This window comes from Kryptolebias marmoratus, linkage group LG16 (genome assembly GCF_001649575.2).
Source record: "Kryptolebias marmoratus isolate JLee-2015 linkage group LG16, ASM164957v2, whole genome shotgun sequence".
Taxonomy (NCBI): Eukaryota; Metazoa; Chordata; class Actinopteri; order Cyprinodontiformes; family Rivulidae; genus Kryptolebias; species Kryptolebias marmoratus.
In genome coordinates, this window is record NC_051445.1 from 24975571 (window position 1) to 24996275 (window position 20705).

Here is a 20705-nt window from a genome sequence, read left to right on the forward strand (position 1 = left end):
GATTAGCTCGGTCTTGGCTGTCTGGACCTTCCTGCGCAGCACACTGGACCAGAACAAAAGGCCGTCTGTGGAAAACACAATGGAGAAGTGTACACACAGACTGACAGTGTGGCACACAGGGATCTTCCTCCAAACCATATTTGCTAAATGAGACAAAAGGGTAAAAGCAGGTAAAGAGAGATTATTCTGCACATTTCAACATTGTGACCTCTCTATTTATTTGCACTTTGGTCCTTTGAAATATTATTTCTGTCTTAAGCTTTCAATTTAACAGCTATTCAACGTGTTTCCATCCATTTGTTTTACGATGTTTGGAGCACTTTATAAGCAAAGTGCCAGGTGTATGGGCAAGAGTATGGGCAAATAAAAAATAGCCATAACCCAGTCAGTTTGACAGATAATAAGCTGAAGTTTGGTGTAGAGGTAGCTGAGAGTCGTCTCCAATTTATACTCCAAAAATGAACTCACTGCACAGGATCCGTTTTTAAAACTTTGCGTCTAAGTACTGGAGTAACCATTTTGTCCTGACACACTTAATTCCGAGATCCTGTGCCATGCCATTGGTCTCTAGCCTTTCACACTGGCCTGGTTTTTGGAAACATAACACAGTGGAGACCCAGATTCACAATCTTGACAATTTTTAGCTCCGGCAGCCAGGCTCTCAAGAGTAGAGCTTTAAAAAAAAAAAATCCCCATGCTGTTGAGGAATATCCTAGAAGTTGTAGCTTCTAAGTTATGTTAAATTGGAGGGAAGTTTTGATCCCAAAAGCGACATGGACAGAACTCAGGAAGTCAGAACCAGCAAGGCTCACATTTTTACTCCAGTCTGTGTACAATGATCTCTCAAGTCCACTAACCTGAACAACTGGGGGGTAAATTTAAATTTCAAGCTATTGCTCCAGCATGCCAACTATGACCAACAAGACCCTCCTTAGAACGCATCCTTAGCTGTTGTCCTAAAGCTCTGGGAGAGGGGAGGTACGGATGGTGCCATGACCAGGTGCTGGGGGCTGTAGCTGACATCATATGCAAAGGAACCAAAGCAAGAAGCAACCCACTCCTCAGAGTAACATGGTCTTCATCGAGGCTGTCAGAAAACCCCCAAGGTCTCAAGAGGTCCACTGGCCTCAGCTTGGGACTGACAGCTGATGGTAGACCTTTGGAGGAAGCTGAAGTTTCCACCTCAGATTGCCACAACATCACTGAGGCCAGACAGGGTCCTAATGTCAAACAGATCGAAGCAGGGGGTAGAGGTGGAACGTACTGTCTCTTGGGAGGACCGGATTGAGGAGGTCCATGAATGCAAGAGAGCCAAATATGTGGGGCTGGTAGAGATCTGCAGGGAGACTGGGTGGAAGGTCTAATGTGAACCAGTAGAGTTGGGCTCCAGAGGATTTCCAGGGCAGTCTTTGCACTGTTCTCTCAGGTTGCTGGGAATGGACAGGCTGTTTGAGAGGAAAGCCATCACTGTAGCTGCAGGAAAAGCCTCACAGTGGTTGTGGGTCAAGAGGGGCGATCTATGATGTGGAGCACAGCTTGGACATCACTGGTTGGGTCACCCACGAGGCGTGTCTGATGATTAGAGATCTGAAACACCCAGGGTTCATCACCAACACTGTGTCTGATCCACACGGCCTGCTTTCAGATGGTTCCTCGAACAAACATGAACAGTGAAGACCAAGAACTTACTCCTGTCTCGCTGGTACACAAATGGACATGTCTTTGTTCCTCACCCCCCAAAACAGAAGAACGTAGCATGGATGCTGTGCAGCAGTGTGTGGCAGACTTGTTGGGCGTGGTACAGAGGATTTGTCCTGTGGTTTGACAGGGTAAGCCTTCTATGAGCAGTCGAGTCCTACACCTTCAAGCTATGTCTCGGCCTGTACTGAGAGGGGTTATTTTAAAATCGTACTCCCCAGTCATCGTATTACCCCAGTCAGTAAAAACATGAACTCCTGGTTGCAACCAGCCCACAGGACTTCATGCAGTGATTTTTGTATTGCTGTATTTCTGTTACCAAGCAGTTTGTCGAAAACGTTTTTTTTGTTTGTTTGTTTTGTTTTTTACGACAACCAAAGGCAGAAATCAAAACCTGATGAAAATGGAAGATAAAAGAAAATTGAAAAGCTAAGAGTTAAAGGAAACGTTGGAGTTAAAGCTTGTAAAGGACAATACACAGGACCTCATGTGAAATTATGAAACTTTGCGTGATCTGTTACTGCTTGAAGTACGTTTTAGGAATGACTCTCAGATACTACTGCTCCAAATTTTAGGCCAGTATTCACAAAATTAGGTTAAAGTCATTTTTCTGTTGTCTAATGTTGATTAGCTGTAGCCTGGGGCTGTCTTGAATTGAGATTATTGCAAAGGTTATTTAAGTTGTAGATATGCATCCAAATATTACTTTTTGAGTTTTATTAAAATGTTTCCAACTGGTTCATGATGTATTTTGCTAACTCTACAGACAAATTAATACACACGCACAAAGACCCAGGTAAAAACATTTATGAGCGGCAATAATAATATTCATTAAAAAATAGATCCTATGACTTTTGAAGCACTCTTTTAAAGTGTAAAATAATGAATGGTTTTCAGGCAAACAGTAACCATAGTCCATAGAATCTGTGCCTAATTTGTATCAATCTATCCCAGTTAACAGTTTGGCTTCAATAAAATGATCGCTTTCTGTCAAAGACCTTTGTGATTGTAGCACCATATCCTGCCTTTAAATCTGTGTGCCCATATTTAACAACACTCAAGGTCACTTGATAACCTGGTGCCCAGGTAGCTAAAAATAAAACTGGATATTTCTGTAGTTTGTTTGACTTCCTTGTTAAATAAAAGACTTTTTTCCTAACAAGCCAATGACCCTGACTTCATTAACCTTTGTACTAAACTCTGGAGAGAAAAAAGAAAATCTTTAAACATTTGTCTCACACGATGTGTGGAATTTAACTAAGGGATCGAAATAACTGAATTATGTGATTTTATGATGATTCTGTTGTCCATTTTTACATGAACACTGAGACAAATTAAAGTAAAGTTAAATCACTAAGTACAGCGCAAAAAGAGACCAACAGGAGAAATAAAAAATGAGACTTTTTTGGTTTAAATACAACGATTTAATGAAGGAATGGCTCTCTATTTTACACCTGTCACTTGTTTTATTTGAAGTTCTCACATTATGAATATGAGCCCATGCAGACAAACCTTGACATTCCTTATTAATATTGGTCATTTGCAAAGGCTAATTTTGGTTAGCTCGGTTTGTGCCAGTGTGTGTGTTTGTCTTTTCAGCAAAATATCTCATGAACTGGACTGACTTATAATGAACATCTTAGAAAGTACTCATTGGATGTGCATTTATAAACTATTAAATTTGAATCATTAGGTCCGTAACTTACAGATATTGAGCTAAAATTGGATGTGGTAGTAGCTGAGAGTCGTTTACAATACTCATGATATCGCATGAGATTGTGCATAACTTTATTTACAAAGTTTTACCAAAATGGCTACAATTTGCTCTCCTCTCATCTTAAAATGATCTCTAAAACTCTGACATGGGAGGCGGTGGGTAAGAGGAGTGCTAGGTCTTTAATTTGTTTCAGATTTCGATGCCTTCTCCACCATCAAGTCAGGCTGTTGTTTCAATACAGCTGCTGAGAACATTTTATCAGTGTCTAAATTTAAAACAGAGCTATCTGACATTTTATTCCTCAGCATTTACACTGGCAGACACTCACAGGAGCACGAGAGGCTCAACCAGCTCCCAAGTCATGAGAGAACAGCGACACTGCCACCTGCTGGTGCTAACAGGGAACATCTTTTTGGCTCATTTCAAAGGAGTAAAGCTGGTGAATAGATTTAGCCATCCAACACTGAGGTAACCTGAGGCTTTTTGCACATTTCGCCTGGATTGCTGCTGAAAGTTTGCCTGACAGCAGATGGAAAGTTCTTTTTAAAATTTAAAACAACTTTGTCAAATCTCCCTCTGCAAATGGTCCCATTTCTCATAGGCTCAAATGAATATTAGGAATAAGAATAAAAATATAAAATCTTTTGGACACGTTTTACATGAAATTAGAGGCTAGAATGGTCTTTTCTTAAACTCCAATCAATCTTAAAACAACTTAGACACTAAAACGTTTTGTTTTTCTCAACTATTTAACATTGTCAGATCACTAAAATGTGTTGGCGTCCTGTAGATAAAACAATATATATTTTTACAGTAGGTTCTACCTTAAAATAGATATATGTATATTTCTCTTTTGTTCTCATTTAATGTGTTTTAGGAGTTAAAATATTAAGTGTACAGAGCTCAGAGCCCATCTCTTTTTCAGCTTGTCAGTCCAAGGCTAAAACCTTGTTTAATTTGGATTGTATGTGTGTAGACTGTGAAAAAAGTGTCATACTTGAAACTGATCCCTAGAGTGGATCGGTCTCTTTCAGAGATCAATACTTTTGTCTCTGGCAGGCAGGACGACTGAAAAGCTTTTAGTCTACAAAGTGCTCATAAATCACTTACAACTTGGACTATATTCAGCAAATTAGGCAAACACATACTTATCAGCTTTAAAAATCAGCTTTAAGGGGGAAATGAAAAGTGTTTTGAAGCTGACATAAATTAAAAGAAAGTCCTAAAAAGTGCTTGTTTTCTGAGTGTCTCATTCCAAATAATTTACAATAATTTAAAATTAATAATCAAACATCGAAAACATTATTAGGGTCCCTTTGGCATTTTCCACAATCACTCTGAAGTGTGAAGGTATTTACAGTATTTACAAGGCAGTAAATATCAACTACAGATAGTGTGGGGATTAAATGGTTCAGTGCCTTGCAATTAATTACCTAAACTGACCCCAAACTACAACAGCTGAGTCATTTAGCTTTCCAAAGGAAAGAAAGTTTAATGGAAGTGGTTAGTTTAGATCCTGGTGGGAAGTATAACACAAAGTCTTGTGACTAACTGAGAAGTTAATGTTTTAAAGGACCACCTGAAATACGAACCACCGTCTGTCGGACCAGGACCTGTCTTCGGACCAGCACCAGCCTCCTCCCGCTGTCCTGATGGGAAACTCCTTGAAGACTGTGTAACGTCACTGTAAAGCTCGGGGGTTCCCTTTGAGAGATGTGGGGCTCGAGGTCCTGACAGCATCACTCCAGACCAAAAAACCCCTGTGTCTTCAAACCGGTGCTCTTGTTGACAGAACTTGCTTCTTCTGCTTCCATTTTCCCCGATAAACGCTGACAGTAACCTCCTCAGTGTCCTACAGCGGTCTGCCACAGCTTCTACGTCACCAACCAAGGAGGTAACACCACCCACACAATCACCCTACTTCAGGATTCTGACACAAAAACTCTAAAAACCAAACATTAATGTTTTAAATCAGAGACATGGAGCACTGGAGTGTTTTATGATAGTGTTGAACTAAAAGAAAAACCCCATTTCAAATGCTCCCTGGGCCCTTTCTTAATACTGTATTTTGTTTCAGGTGGAATTTAAACCTGTGCAGTACTAATGACATCTGTTTTATTAACTTTGTATAAAAGAGATGCGTGTCCTCCTGCCTTCATCAGGGGGTGCTGCAACACCTCTTGCACCCGTACTTCAGTTTCCTCCCCCATTTTCTCCACAGTAAAGAAAATTGCATATTGTTGCTCACCTAAAATTGTCATTGCGTTAAAACAAAATCGGATGTACTTCAAAATAACTAGACTTTTTTTTACGCCCTAGCTGCAGAGGATGGTTCATAGCCTGAAGAAGCTCGAACTCAACATGAAAAACAAACACTAGAAATGTGCCCCGATTAGTTTGCAAAGCACATCAATGCACAACGGGGAAATATCAAATACGATTTCCATTTATATTTTGATTTATTTTAGGAAGCAAATATGCTGGGTTTTTTTTTTTTTTTTTTTTTTTGGGGGGGGGGGGGGGTGTTATTCTGTTATTTTACATTTTCAAGAAAACGTACCAAAAATGGGACATTTTCTTATGAGCTGTAAAAACGCTCGCTGCCATAACATGCGTCCAAACGAAGACAAACTGAGGCAGAACAAGGATTTTGGAGCTCGGTGGTTTTGCATTTGTGTCACATTAGTCTTGTGGCTCCTCATGAATCCAGTTTAATCCAATTTATGACATTTCCTGTTTGTGTCGGAGCGGCTGAACGTGCACTTATCAACACTCATCATCAACACTCACACAAGAGGCTCGGTAGAGTTAAGATGGCGGCATGTTGGTGAGGAGCCTGGGATTCAAACTCTAGTTTTTTCGCAGTTAAACGACTCCTATGAAACTAAATACATACAGCAGTCGAAGGAATAACTATTTCCACATCTTTCACGAGTCTCTGTGCGGTTTTGGACTGACCCCATGACATCTATTCACTTCGTTGTTCACCCGTTGCCCGGGACCGAGGATCAGCTCAATGACAGGTATTTCGTTCAGAAGAATACATAAAATCAGCATTTATGCTGACACTGTGGATACGTGGATTCTCGGTTGTAACTGTTGACATTGTCATGGGTTTTCTTTCGGCTTTTAATTGGTAAAAAAGGAGACTTGTGAAGATGAAACGAGGCCCGGCATTTTGAGCAGTCCTTGTTAGCTCGTTGCTAACCGAACAGCCGCTAGCATGCTAAGCGCTAACCCGTTAAATGTCTATGGAACGTTAGCTAGACGTTTTGGTTCTATGGACGGATTGGCTCACAGTCAAAGTTGAAATAGACAATGCGGGTTGGGGGATGGGGTAAAGAGATGGGAATGTGGTATTTTTAACACAAGTATCCCTTAAACGCCTGTGCATCCGGTTATAAATGACACATATACCGTTCTGGCATGCGTCTTGGTTTGTTTTGTGCACTTTTCGTTGATTATTATGATCAATGAACGAGCTAACGTCAGCTAACTGTCAGCTAATGCTAGTTGGCTAGGTTATTTGCTACCACGCGCTTGACAAAGACAAATATCTATATTCCGGGGCCTTCTTGTCAGTTTTTTCCTCACTCTAAAGATTAAAAGCACATTTAATCATCGGCGATATTGGCAAAGGGTCCTAATGTATCACTGTTAAGGTTACGCACCGAGATGCATTACCTAAATTATGCGGCGAAGCAGAGTTAGCAGTGAGCGTTACATTCACATTAATCTTGTTATCGACTTTAATAAGGTTGGCAAGCCAAGGCGTGTAAAAGTGTGTATGATATATGCTTGACCGTCCTGTAAGCACATATTCGTGTAAAAAAAAAAATTAAAATAAAAAAAATAATTTCACTCTAACAGTGGCTTCCCTAATTCAGATCTGAAATCGTTGTTGGCCCCTCGGTACAGTACACCGTTACATTCACACGGATTGGTTTTGTTTCTGAACAGTGAACACCTCATTACTCAGAGGCATTTGGGGATAAAGACCCTTGTGATTGACCTGTGTTTTCATTCAACATGTGATTTATGATAAATCTATTTATACCGTCCATTGAGATCGGACTGATTAATGAGCTGCTCCACTTAGAGACAAAGAGGTGAGAAGTCAGTGTTTTTAAGAATGACCTTGAGATTAAGGACTGAATAGGAGCTCAGTGCTTGATCCCTCTTGCTGATTAATGCTCTAACTCTGGGGAGGACCAGCCTTTGATTGTGACTCAGTTGGCTCGGTTGTTTTGCATTAATCTCACTGAAGACACCTCACAAGCATCTTGGACCATTGGTTCCTTAGAGAGGTCATGGCCGTTCCATCCCTGGGCTTGTATATCCTGCAGTCACCCATGTGCTGCTCGGAGGCCCCCTCCTTTCCCCCAGCTATCAAGTAACTTGCAGTTGTCAAAGCACACAAGTATTTTTATCTGGGCAAAAAAGAAAGGCTTCGTTCATTAAAAGAGCTTGCTTGTCATGAACATCCGGTCAGACTTCCTCAGCTAAATGCCAGTGGTTTGACTTGGCCAAGGTCTTTTTTTTTTTTTTTTTTTGACACACTCGTTTAGCACACTATGACATTCTCCTGATGTGAGGTGGATGTTTCACATGCCTCTGCCGTGTTCTTGTGAAGCTGTTACAAATGGCTCATTTAAACAAGAAAACGTGCTTGTTAGAGTAGTGCTATATGATTAATGAGCATCTTAGTGAACGGCTGACCCAAATGCTTTAAGAGTCATTTTGTCTTTCTTTGCTGCAGTGTTTGGACTGATCCGTGGGCTTCTAATGCGCTCTCTACTGTGTCTAAAATGATACATTTTTATAATTTCTCCCAGGTATAGGAGACAAAAGAGAAATACACTAACTGCTTGAGATTCAAAAACACATTATTTTAATATAATTTCCATTTAGTGGTACTATGGAGACATGAAAATGAAGATATTAGATTGTTTACCTCTGTGGTATTTCATTTAGAAGTCAAGTGACAAATACTAAATTATGTTACGCTGAATGATCTGTTTAGGCAGTGGTTCCACGTGAAACACATCTACTGTCTCATGTTTTTGTGCAATAAATTGAAAGATTTAGAAGTACCTTTGTTTGCAAACCTTCCATTAAAGTCTAAAATCTGGCATGTATAGCACTACAGGGGCTTAAGTAACCATGGATAAAGGAACCATTTTTGTTACATAGTCGAGTTGCTTTTGTAGAATAAAATTGTTTCTTGAAGGTTGTGGGGATTGCTGTTCTTGACAAGGATCTCTTGAGCAGCATTTTAATGAGCTGCATCTCGAACCTTGAATGGTCAAGCGTGAATAGATTATCAATCTTTCCTGTGGCGTGTAAAGGAGCACCATGACACAGGAGTGACAAGCTTTTGATAAAGTTGATCATCAGTCAGTACTGATGCGAGCATGTAGGTGGTTGGGCTACAGGACGGAAATATGCACGTATCATCTCGATTGTTTGCGCTGCAGATCCATATGAACGTCAGCAGTAATGCACTTTTTTAGGGTCAATAGTCTTTGAGTTTATATGACGATGGAAAAACAATTCTGTACTTATATAAATACTGGTATTTTAGAGTGGAGTGATTGACACGTTTGTGTGTAAGGTGGGAGGCAATTTCCTCTTCTCAAAGTGTCAAGGAAATGGGTGTCTTTGCCTTTACGCTGTTGATTTCTGGCTCATGGATTATGTCTGTTTTGGTCTTTAGCTTGAAAATGCTACTTTCTGTCATACAACCATCACAAAAGATCCCCAATAGGCGGTGAGACTTTGTTTGGGTTTAACTCTCCTTGTCTTCACAGATTTTGAACGTCACCGTAGCCGGTCTCACAGTCCACCCCCCTGTCAGGAGGAAGAGAGATCAGTTTGCTTTGCATTAGGAAGCGAGTCACTTATTAACAGTGACTAAAACACTCAGTAGCTCTGCACAACAATCCAGGCAGCAGAATAGGCGGTCTTTACACTATTTACACCCGATGCCCCACTCAGATCAGTGGTGAGAGCAGCATATTTACCCTTCTCAGTATAATGGTTGATACAAACACAATAAGATTGTGTTTAGGCCAAGGAGATCCATAGACTTTTGACTGGTAAATAAAGTTAAAAAATGTGCTAAAAGTCTTACAGCCCATGCTAGGATATAGTTTTCCTTTGTGGCATATTTTCCTTGTAAATGATTATTGAAAGAATAAATCTTAATGCTTTTAACAGATCTGCAGTGCAACTTACTGTGTTTTACCTTTATTGTACCCTTAGTAAGCATCATAACGCTGTTGTAATTTGTTACAACACTAGTGATAACTACAAGCTTTTCTCATTCCTGGTTCTTGGGACACATTGTTCCGTTATCTTATTTGTTTTCCCTGCTTTGTCACACCTGTCAATGACTCCTTAACATATTGACTTAATGACAAGCTCTGTAGGTAATTTGTAGCAGGTGTGTCGGAGTAGAGACGCTTTGAAAACATACAGAACAGTATTTCCCGAGGACCGGGTTTGAGAAGAACTGATCCTCCGTTCCGTTTGGACCAAGTGCGCATTATAAATGTGGATTTCAAATGCCGACGTTACCACCTCAGTCAATGCGCCCTGCTACCTGGGTGCTCACAGTGCTGTCCTCTGTCCTCCTCCTGTCCTCTGTGGGACTAGGAAGGGTTATTGAATCACTCTTGGTGTGGAGGAAGTGGGTGCTTTGGGATTTCTTCCCAGTAAAATGGGTGCTTGCAGGATCAGGAAAGAGTAGGGAATGCTGAAGTGGCGGTGGTGGTTTTACTCTCTGGCATGGTGGGAAAGTGGTGGTTCAGCTTTGAGAACACACTCAAACCACCATGCTAACTTGTTAGCTGACTACAGTATCCTCTGGGCCAGTCAAAATTTGAGTGGTTTTTTGCTGCCATTATATTTTTTTGTCTAAAGAACGACACAATAAATGTTTAGGAATGAACTTTAACCATTTTATTAAGTTTTTCTCCACTCAAATGTCTTGTTCTATAGAGATGTTTCCACATTCCTCCTAATAGGAGGGATGTCTGTACTTTCCTATAATCAGATTCAGAGTTTTACAAGTTGGTAAGTCTCAAATGTGCATCTCAACTCCCAGTGCCCTTTGTCAGCTGTCCTGTAACCCACTGGAAAGTGTTTGTGAGCAGTCTGCAACTTACAGCGGTCAGCATGCTCTCATTTAGGAGAGGCAGAGAGGAGAGCCGGTGGGTTCATTGTGCTAATGGTTAGTCAAAACAAAGACTAAGAGCAGTCACTTTTTACATCTTCTAATCTTACACAAGCACATCGGTGCTTCTCACAGTGCTTCACTTTGTTTCCAATGGCACTACGTTTTTAAATAAAACCAGATCATCTGTGTTTTGCACTGTGACAGTAATGTGCTGAGCAGTCACTGGTTGGTGAATGTGTACTATCGGCACACCGTCCTGTTGGTAAGACGTCCACTTTTATACCTACTTCACATTCGCCAACAAAGACATTTCCATTTGGTAAATCATCAATGTTTTCTGATTTTTACCATCACTAATAAGGAGTTGTCGCAGGACCAGATTCTTAGAAGTGACAGCTGTACTTTCAGGAACTAAAAGTCAAAAACTGGATTGCAGATGTGTCAACCAGCTGTCTTTAACGGCACCGATCACAACTGATTACAATCCCATCAGTGTCATATTTGTTCAGTTTTGTATTACTAAGTACTACATACATTAGCTGTAGAATGATTGATATTTTGTTTAAAATAATGTACGTACAGTGAAATGGATTAGGGGTTCATAACAGAAGTTCATCAGGCTCGTTTCCATTAGTTGTTAGACTGTTGTGAGTAGGTGGTGGTGTTGTCTACATCTCTGCAACAAACAAAAGTAGCCACTAACATAAAACTGGAAGGAACTACAAACAGAATCAGTAGCCAGAACTGAGTTGTGTTTGCTTTTCCATCTGCCTCGGTAGACAGCTATTCCATTTCAAAACTGGCAAAAACAACCTCAAAACAAGCGGGTAAATTTACATTATTTTTCAAACCTGAGGCTGTTTTGTTTCCACTTTAATTCACTTTTTTATGTGCATAACATCAAAGCGGATATAATAAAACACTGACGGAAACCCACAGATGACACACACACACAACCATGTCGTCTACATCTGCGTGGAAATTTCTATCTGTGCATCTTTGTTAAAACATTAGCATCCTCTCTCAACAAATAACATTGTTCTTCTATTTAGCTGGCTGTGAGAGGAGCACATTCAATCAATGAGTGTAAATCAACCAAATGGTTAATAAGTGTCATTTTCAGAAATCTCATGTTTAATAGACTTTAAATCAAATAAGAAAACAAAAAACAGCTGAAAATGATTTGATGTTTTTATTGTTTTCTGAACGAAACAATGTTTTGTTTTATGATATTACAGCTCAGATTTTCATTAAAGTCGCCAAGAACGCCCAGGAAATTTCAGTGCTTTTTTAGCCATTAGTCTTTGTTTTTAATAGTTTCTTTCTTCCTTTTAGGCTCCGTGAAGTCTCAGAGAAACTTAACAAGTACAGCTATAACAGGTGAGTTTGTCAATATTGTATAGAAGATTGTGTATATGTTTATATTTAGGTCTGTAACTTTTAATTTTTTCTCTTTTTCTGGTGCAGTCATCCACATCTTAGTCTGCTTGAGCAGGCCACCTTAAAGCAATGTGTTGTTGGTCCAAACCATGCTGGGTTTCTCCTTGAGGTAAAAGCTATTGTATCATTAATCAAATACTTGTTTTCTGTTCGTTTGTTGGGCCATGATTATGAGACAGTCTCTAACTTTGACCCTTTTGCTTTTATTTTGCTTATTTATACAACTTGTGGAAGTTTAGGTTTATATTTGAGCATGCCACACCGTTTAAAGCAGCTCAGTTTAAACTGGGCTTGAACACAGTAAATGGGTTTGTCCTAACAGACTTAAATATGTTTATTTAAGCTTTGCACGCCTTTATTGCATGCTGAGGAGAGGTGTGAAGTCAGTCGATAAGACTATTTATTTATTGTTGCATCGAAGTTTTGGAAACATCAGGCACATTATTTTTATGTTAAATGAAATATGACGTGATTGGGGTGAATGTTTTCATATTTAATGACTAGTTTTCCCACTCCCCGAGAGCTTTTTGGGAGAAGACGTTGAACCCACTGCTGGTGTTTATGAAATGATTGGTGTGTGAATGTGTATCTAGAGACAAAAAGCACAGTTTATTCTGTAAGAAACTATAGATAAACAAGTGTTGTAGGGTGTGTGAGAAGTGATGTAAAAGCACTTTAAGTCGTCACCAAATTTATAAAAAACCCTTTCAAATGCAGGCTGTTTACTGTAGACAGATACTTTCCTGTGGGTTCTGAGAATAAAGTGTGAAATGTTTGAGAAAAAACAACTTTGTAATTAGTTTTGTTCTCTATAATAAATGTAACATATTTGTCCTCAAGTCTGTAACACTGAAATGAGACATTCGTATCTTTAAGGATGGACGTGTGTGCAGAATCAGCTTTGCTGTCCAGCCCGACCGCCTGGAGCTCAACAAACCGGATGGCAGCGATGGGTGAGAGACTTATTAAACCCATCTTAGCTTTAGCAGTGACTTGGAAAACAAATAGCTTGCGGAGATGTTTAAACCTAGATGCACTGAACATGCTTAGGTTAGCTGATCTTGTTGTGACTGAAACTTATTTTAGCGTTTGTAGCCCTTTTGAGTATAGCAATATTTGAAAACACTTGTACAATTTAGCTATACCTCTTTGCTAAAATGCTTTCCATCTTGCTGGAGAAATACAGTACATGTATCAGAGTTGTACTCATAAAGCCTTGGGTTAAGCAACTGCTGGACTGGTGGATGCTTTTAGTGTTTTGCTTAATATTATTTGTTCAGTATAATTGGATGCATCAAATGGATATGTTTACTTCTTTTCTTGATGCCCAGAGACCAATGACAATGCAGTTTCTGAATAGTTGTACTTCTTATTACTCACGTGTGTGCTTTATTTCATGACCATTTTTTATTGATAAAAATACCTTTTACTGGCTGCTTTTTTGTGTTGGCCATGATTATGTAGTTTGATTATCAATGATTTTTGTCGATGTCCTGCCAGCAGAACAAGCGTTGGTGATTTTATGTAGTAGCAGCAAAAAAAAAAAAAAAATCATTATTAAGGGGCTCCAAACGTTTCTGCAGAGAATGTCTTTTGTTCTCTGCCACAGATTTGCAGACAAGATAAGATGGTTTCAGATTATTGTAGCTTTTTTCATTAACATTATTGTGGTCTGGTGGGAAGCCAGGAGAACAAAGTATGGTAGATATAGTCTGTGGCAGGCTGATCGGTTCACAGAAGAAAGCTCAATATCCTCTCTGTTTTTTGAATCCCAACAAAAGTACCGAGGATGGTGTCAGCTTCGCTACGTTTGTGCTGTTTGCGTGCTGTAACTGAATCATTTGTATCTTTTTATGTAATCAGCTGTCATGGTATGAACAAAAATGTCACTGTTGAGTTTATTTTTGTCTTTGTTAATGACACATTTTAGGTTTTACAAATTAGTGATTTATTTTCTTTGCTTCAGCAAAACACATGTTTTGAGAACACATAAGTTAAAAACAAAACAAAACAATGGTTCTTGAAATAGGAGAAAGCAGTCGCAGCCCCAATAAAACAAGAACTTTTTACAAAAGGAAAGTTTTGAAAGAGGAACGAGTTGCAGCCAATTCTGATTCCCAAGGGTGTTGCCATGCTAGTCTCCAAAATACCCCTCCTGAAATAAAAACGGAAAAAGAATCCTGAACCAAGGGGTACAATTACACAAATACCTGGGCTAAATTTACCGAGAATTAGCCCAGGATTACAACATAAATAAACACATAGACATTTTATCAGTCCTTTTGGGACTTTTGTAGGTTTGTAACTCATCTCCCATCTTTTGTTTCCAGTTCAAAGTTGAGCAGTGGTTCAGGGACAGGAAGGAGCTCCAGGCCAGGCAGGACCAGTGATCCACCCTGGTTCCTGTCTGGTTCTGACACACTGGGCAGACTGGCAGGCAACACCCTTGGGTAAGTTCTGGCAGGACTGATGGAGACAAATGGTCCCGTGAAAGCTTGGTTCACAGCAGTGACGCGTCAGTGGGTTAGGGGAGTATTTTCCAGTCGGTGTTCTACTGAATAGTGAGCATTTTTTGTTGAGCGCTGTAAGATATAAAGAAGAAATGTCCTTTAGATGACAGACTGTTTTAAAAAGAAAACGAAGCAAGAAGAAAAAAGCATAGCATAATTTAGTAATTATGTTGATTTCCACTTTTATATTGATAACCATATTTAAAATATGGTTGAGTCTGCTCCTGGTAGTTTTGTTCCACACAGTTTAGTGTGCATAATACTTTAAACTTACACCATTTATATTTGGTGTTTCTAACCAATCACTGGCAATTTGCACGTTTCAAACAATATGTAATAGTTTAATCACTATTGAGTGTTTATACTCTATCTATATGTTTCCCTTTGTTAAAAAACCCTTGTCTTTATTGACCCTTTATCGTCCTAGAAAAGGGCCAGCAGTTAATTCTTCCTTTCTATATATCTTGCTGATGCAAAACCATCTGAGCCTGGAATGTCCTGCCTCTGCTGTCATAAAGACTGAGTCTCATTGTAACCAGATGTGTGCTTTGAGTCTGCCTGCTCCTTTGGCTGCTCTGTGTGACCGTGGCCTTGCGTTGTGTGCAACAGGAGTCGCTGGAGCTCCGGGGTAAACGGAGGCAGTGGAGGAGGCGGAAGTAGCGGAGGAGCCGGAGGAGGTGGAGCAGGAGGCGGCAGCAGCGGGGGAGGAGGCGGCAGTGGCGGAGGAGGAGGCGGCAGCGGGAGCACATCGGGCAGGTCGTCCACAGCTGCGCGCGATTCCCGTCGCCAGACCAGAGTGATTCGCACAGGAAGAGATCGTGGCTCTGGACTTCTTGGTAGCCAGCCTCAGCCGGTCATCCCAGCTTCAGTCATTCCTGAGGAACTTATTACACAGGTACGGTAACTCACAAAGGCTTTTTTTATTACCTGCACACAAAATTAAGAAATCACTGAATGTCACTGAAAGGTATTTTCTGCTTTTAAATTCTTATTCCTTCACCTAGGCTCAAGTAGTCCTGCAGGGGAAATCAAGAAGTGTGATCATCAGGGAGCTCCAGAGGACTAACCTGGATGTTAACCTCGCTGTTAACAACCTGCTCAGCCGGGACGATGAAGATGGAGATGATGGAGATGATACAGCTAGTGAATCCTACCTCCCTGGAGGTGTGTGAAAAGACGTTTTGACATTCTTGAACAGTAAATATGTTTTAAGTGGATGAATATGAGAGTTAGAGCAACACATTGTAATGTTCTTTAAAACAATCCTTGCTATGTTGCAAATATCATTTCTGAGACAGCATTTGGCACGATCAAAAAAAAAAGCCTTTTAAATTGTTTATTAATTGTTGGCTCATTTTTGTCTTTTTTGCCTCCCATACAGAAGACCTAATGTCCCTGCTAGATGCAGACATTCACTCCGCTCATCCCAGTGTTATTATAGATGCCGATGCCATGTTCTCTGAGGACATCAGCTACTTTGGTTACCCGTCTTTTAGACGCTCATCACTTTCACGCCTGGGATCCTCCAGAGGTAACTCACCTTTGACTAATAAAATGGGGTGAGGGTTGGAGAGGCTTTGGTGGTAGCACTGGTGATGGCTTTTGTTTGCTGGGTGGCTTCAAAAGACAACACAACCATGAGGATCAGGAAAAATGACACTTTTAGCAATCAATTAGTCCAATAAAACAGTTCATTAGCAAAGTGTACTTCATGCTCTCCTTTTTTGTTGACAGATTGCAGCTGGAGCTGTAGCACCTAACATTATTATTATTAACTAAAATCTACATAAGAAGTCAATTAGTGCAATGAAAAATGGTTTTAATTTGTTGCATAATTTTTACAATCGGTATGATAAATGTTTGGTGTTGTGTGCTGCATGGCTGTAGTCCGTACTGTAAGCTCTCTGAGAAAGGCCCGCAAGGCCCACCTGTTTTAACAGGGACCCTTTAAGGCAGTCTATTAATATAAAAAACAAACAAACAAACAAGCAAACAAACACAAACTACCTAGTTCACTTTTAGCCCATATGCATGCTTTCTTTCTTTCTATCCACTTCCTGTTTTACTTCACATTTAACATCCAAGCATGCAAACTGACTCACCCTCAGTATATTTCAGACTCCCACTTGATCTTCAATACTGCAACTGATTGATTTGCATTACAGTTATCCTAAAGAGTACTTACCTCTATTCTTAAAAACTTTTTGACGGGTCTTTCCCAGAGAGTGGCTTACTTCTATCCCACTGGTGTGACCTTATTGCATACCAGTTCTCCTTCTTCCCCTAGAGCGCGACTCAGAGCTATTGCGTGAACGTGAGTCTGTATTGAGGTTACGTGAGCGCCGGTGGCTTGACGGGGCTTCGTTTGACACCGAGCGAGGCTCCACTAGTCGTGAGGGTGAGCCTAGCCTCGACAAGAAAAGCATCCCAGTCCAGAGTCCCGTTTCCCTGGGAGAAGAGCTCCAGTGGTGGCCTGACAAGGTAAGAGGAGCGTAAACGACACTCTTCCTGAAAACAGGGATGGAAAAGTTTCGGAGATGTTAGAGATGCTACTATTCTGACCTTTCCGGCATTCTTTATTCATCATTTATCGTTTCTTAATTTGGTAGTTTTATCGTTTTTTTACTGTTAAATTCAGAGGTAAGAACATTTCACGATTTCACACGATTTCAAATTTAAGGAAATGCAAAAATTTCAGTGTTGTTTTTACACACTAATGCAGGGGTGTCAAACCCAAAGCCTCAAGGGCCACTGTCCTGGAAGTTTTAGGTTTCTCTGCTCCAACACACCTGATTCAAATGTTTTAATTACCTCCTCACCAAATCATCAAGTTCTCCAGGAGCATGGCAACAAGTCATCCATTTAAACCAGGTGTTTTAAAGCAAGAACACATCTAAGACAGGCAGGAGAGTGGCCCCCGAGGAATAGAGTTTGACACTTGTGCTGCAATACATAAATATATAGGCTCACACAGTGAAAAAATATCCCTCTCCAGATATTTATTCTGGATCAGTGTTTCTTATTGAATTGGCATTATCGTCTCCACTAAGTGTTTGGATTTTTGTTCACTTTTAAAATTTATTTTGTTTATTTGTTTTGTTTACCTGTTATATGGACACCTGTATGTGCTTTTCCAGGACGGTGTAAAGTTTGTGAGCATCGGAGCCATGTTCTCCGAGCTGATAGCTGTCAGCTCCAAAGGAGAGCTTTATCAGTGGAAGTGGAGTGAACCTGAACCCTACAGGAATGCACAGGTGGAGGAACTGCCAATACATGTGAAATGCAATGCAAATTTGTCTTTAATTGCATTAAGCCTATTGGCTAATAAAATCACGTGATTTGTTACATCATCAAGAGCTCATGCTTTCAACTTTGTCATTTGTGGCATCAGAATCCTTCCATTCATCACCCTCGTGTGTCTTTCCTGGGCCTGGCTAATGAGAAGATCACTTTACTGGCTGCCAATAGCATTAGAGCCACTGTAGCAACAGAGTCCAACAAGGTAGTTCACCGTTTCTTATTTAGAAGCGCTTGTGCAGCCTGAAGCCTGCAATTGACTGTGTTCAGATATTACATATCTACTTAATAAACTGTTATTTACCTGCACTAATTGTGTGTGTTGTGAAGGTGGCCACCTGGGTCGATGATACTCTGAGCACAGTAGCCTCGAAACTGGAGCACAGCGCTCAAGCTTTCCCTGAGCTACAGGGGGAGCGCATGGTGTCCCTGCACTGCTGCGCACTTTACACATGTGCACAGCTGGAGAATAGCCTCTACTGGTGGTGAGAAGAAAATCGGTTTTTAATGGTCATTGCATTGAAATGTAAATCTGTCAGTCATGGGCAAAACATGTTTATATGTTAGAACAACGGAGGTAAAAAAAAATAATTGCTAATAATAGTAGATACCTTGGTGATCTCTTTGTGGGTAAATTTTTTATTTTTTTTTTACCAGTAATGTGAGACTTTGTATTCTTTTGTCATAAAGGGTTACAGAATTGGTTAGAAGGTGGAAATGAAGAGTTAATTTTTAATTTTTTACTGTCTTTCAAGGAAAATTTTGCTTTGTCTAGTGTTTAGGAAAACAATGTAAATCCTATTGAGGTCTTAACGTAGTAAAATAAGAATTTTGTCAGGTCAAAGATACACTTTTGTGTTATGATATAAAGCAAAAAGTACAAATGTACCAAGTCTTTTGATAGGTTACTGCTTCCATTTTTCTGCAGGGGTGTTGTGCCTTTTAGTCAAAGAAAGAAGATGCTTGAGAAGGCCAGAGCCAAGAACAAAAAGCCAAAGTCCAGTGCTGGCATCTCTTCAATACCCAACATCACTGTGGGAACGCAGGTAAGAAAATATTTGAATTTGTGCGGTGTTAAACTGACTTACCGTATTTTCCGCACTACAGGGCGCACTGGATTATAAGACGCACGTTTTTGAACTTTTGTCAAAAATAAAGCGCACCGAACTATAAGGCGCATTGTCATTTTTGTAACTTTGCGTATTTGATCCCTCTATGAGAGATCACAAAGATTATCAAACGGTTCAAAACTCACGGAAGAATACTGTATAAACGCCTCCACCGCTTGCTCAGGTTCGAGCGCGGAGCCCTGCGCGACTATAACTGAGCCTTAATGCTGCAAGCGGTGCAGCTTTGTAGTTTACCAAAGTCGTACTAAAAGATTACAACTTCTTACATATATAAGGCGTTCCGGATTTTAAGACGCACTCTCGTTTTTTGAGAAAATTGAAGGCTTTTAGGTGCGCATTATAGACCAGAAAATATGGTAAATGTAATCACTGAATTTTTGTACAATGAATGATGGTGGCCATGTTCCTCCTCCAGGTGTGTCTGAGGAATAACCCCCTCTACCATGCCGGTGCAGTGGCCTTTTCTGTCAGTGCCGGAATTCCCAAAGTTGGCGTCCTGTTGGAGTCTGTCTGGAACATGAACGACAGCTGCAGATTCCAGCTGCGCTCGCCAGAGAGCCTCAAAAACATGGAGAAAACCACAAAAACCCAGGAAATCAAGTCAGTCTCCTTCGTAGACTGTTTGAACAATCTTCAGTCATTTGTTGATTTTAACACAGTTTTTGTTATTTAATCCATTTTTACCGCTGTACTCATACGGATGCATCTCTTGTTCTACGCTGTAGAATGGAAAGTAAACCGGAGCTGGTGAAGACTGAGATGGGTCCTCCTCCATCCCCTGCTTCTACCTGCAGTGATGCTTCTTCCATTGCTAGCAGTGCCTCTCTGCCCTACAGTATGTTACTTCACTTTGCTGTCTCTACAACTCTGAAGTCTTAACTTTCCTATCTCCCGGGCACATAACCAATTTCTTCCTCACTCTGTGCTCTCATTAGTCCTTTTGACTTTGAAGCAGATGGTGCACAGGCTTTTATCAGCAACTTTTTTTTTTCTGCAGCCCATGTTCCTGTGAAGGAAATGTGGCCAGCTCACAGTATACTCGCTTGTCTTTTTAGACCTTCTTATCATATGAACCATATGGCAAGCTGTCAAGTGTGATAATTAGGTTTTTTTTTAGTCCTCTCACTAGTTGTTTTTAATTATTTGGTCAGCAGTATTTTTATGACTAATTAGTAGGCATTTAATTCTTTCAATTTATTAGCTGTTCCTGATTTCTCTCGTAGAGTCTAACTGTAGGCAGGAGGCAGAGAGCTCGAGACTATTTCTACCTGTACAGGGTGCAAACAGTGGGGAGCGTTCATGATGCTTTCATTTGTGCATCACAGCCATTTGCAATTCTTCATTATAGGAAGTATTTCTCCTATTGTGGTTTGATTAAAGTATCTAAAAGTATAAATACTGTGTTGCTTTTAGAACGGAGGCGTTCCACCCCCGCTCCCAAAGAGGAGGAGAAGGTGAATGAGGAGCAGTGGCCTCTCAGGGAGGTGGTCTTTGTGGAGGACGTCAAAAATGTTCCCGTAGGAAAGGTTGGTGGAGATGTTGTTTACTTGAGACTCACCAGGATTTCTTGAGTTCATTTAATGTTTGGATGATCATTGCAAAATAAAATGTTTAAAACTGTTTATAAATTGGGAGGAAAAACTTGCACAATTGGCTCCAGTTTTCTTTTCATTCACTAAAACTAAAGTCTGAGAAAATGTGCTTCATTTAGTGCACCTGGGCAAAGTTACGAC

General features: G+C 40.3%; 1 protein-coding gene across 7 annotated transcripts in view; it reads left to right on the top strand.

The window, feature by feature from the left end:
- Positions 1 to 6187: 6187 nt before the first annotated feature.
- ubr5 (ubiquitin protein ligase E3 component n-recognin 5) overlaps positions 6188 to 20705 on the top strand; it is a 35624-nt gene continuing 21106 nt past the window's right edge. For 4 of the 7 annotated variants that reach the window (XM_017413209.3, XM_017413211.3, XM_017413212.3 and 1 more), the window contains exons 1-16: positions 6188 to 6438; positions 11931 to 11975; positions 12063 to 12144; positions 12912 to 12988; positions 14366 to 14485; positions 15155 to 15440; positions 15550 to 15709; positions 15927 to 16076; positions 16815 to 17026; positions 17683 to 17799; positions 17937 to 18047; positions 18173 to 18327; positions 18771 to 18888; positions 19388 to 19572; positions 19698 to 19807; positions 20386 to 20498. In XM_017413209.3, the coding sequence (XP_017268698.1) occupies positions 6377 to 6438; positions 11931 to 11975; positions 12063 to 12144; positions 12912 to 12988; positions 14366 to 14485; positions 15155 to 15440; positions 15550 to 15709; positions 15927 to 16076; positions 16815 to 17026; positions 17683 to 17799; positions 17937 to 18047; positions 18173 to 18327; positions 18771 to 18888; positions 19388 to 19572; positions 19698 to 19807; positions 20386 to 20498 (2103 nt within the window). In that variant the 5' untranslated portion in view covers positions 6188 to 6376. The remainder of the gene's footprint in view (positions 6439 to 11930; positions 11976 to 12062; positions 12145 to 12911; positions 12989 to 14365; positions 14486 to 15154; positions 15441 to 15549; positions 15710 to 15926; positions 16077 to 16814; positions 17027 to 17682; positions 17800 to 17936; positions 18048 to 18172; positions 18328 to 18770; positions 18889 to 19387; positions 19573 to 19697; positions 19808 to 20385; positions 20499 to 20705) is intronic. The other 3 variants (XM_017413210.3, XM_017413208.3, XM_037980120.1) reach the window with 3 other exon arrangements.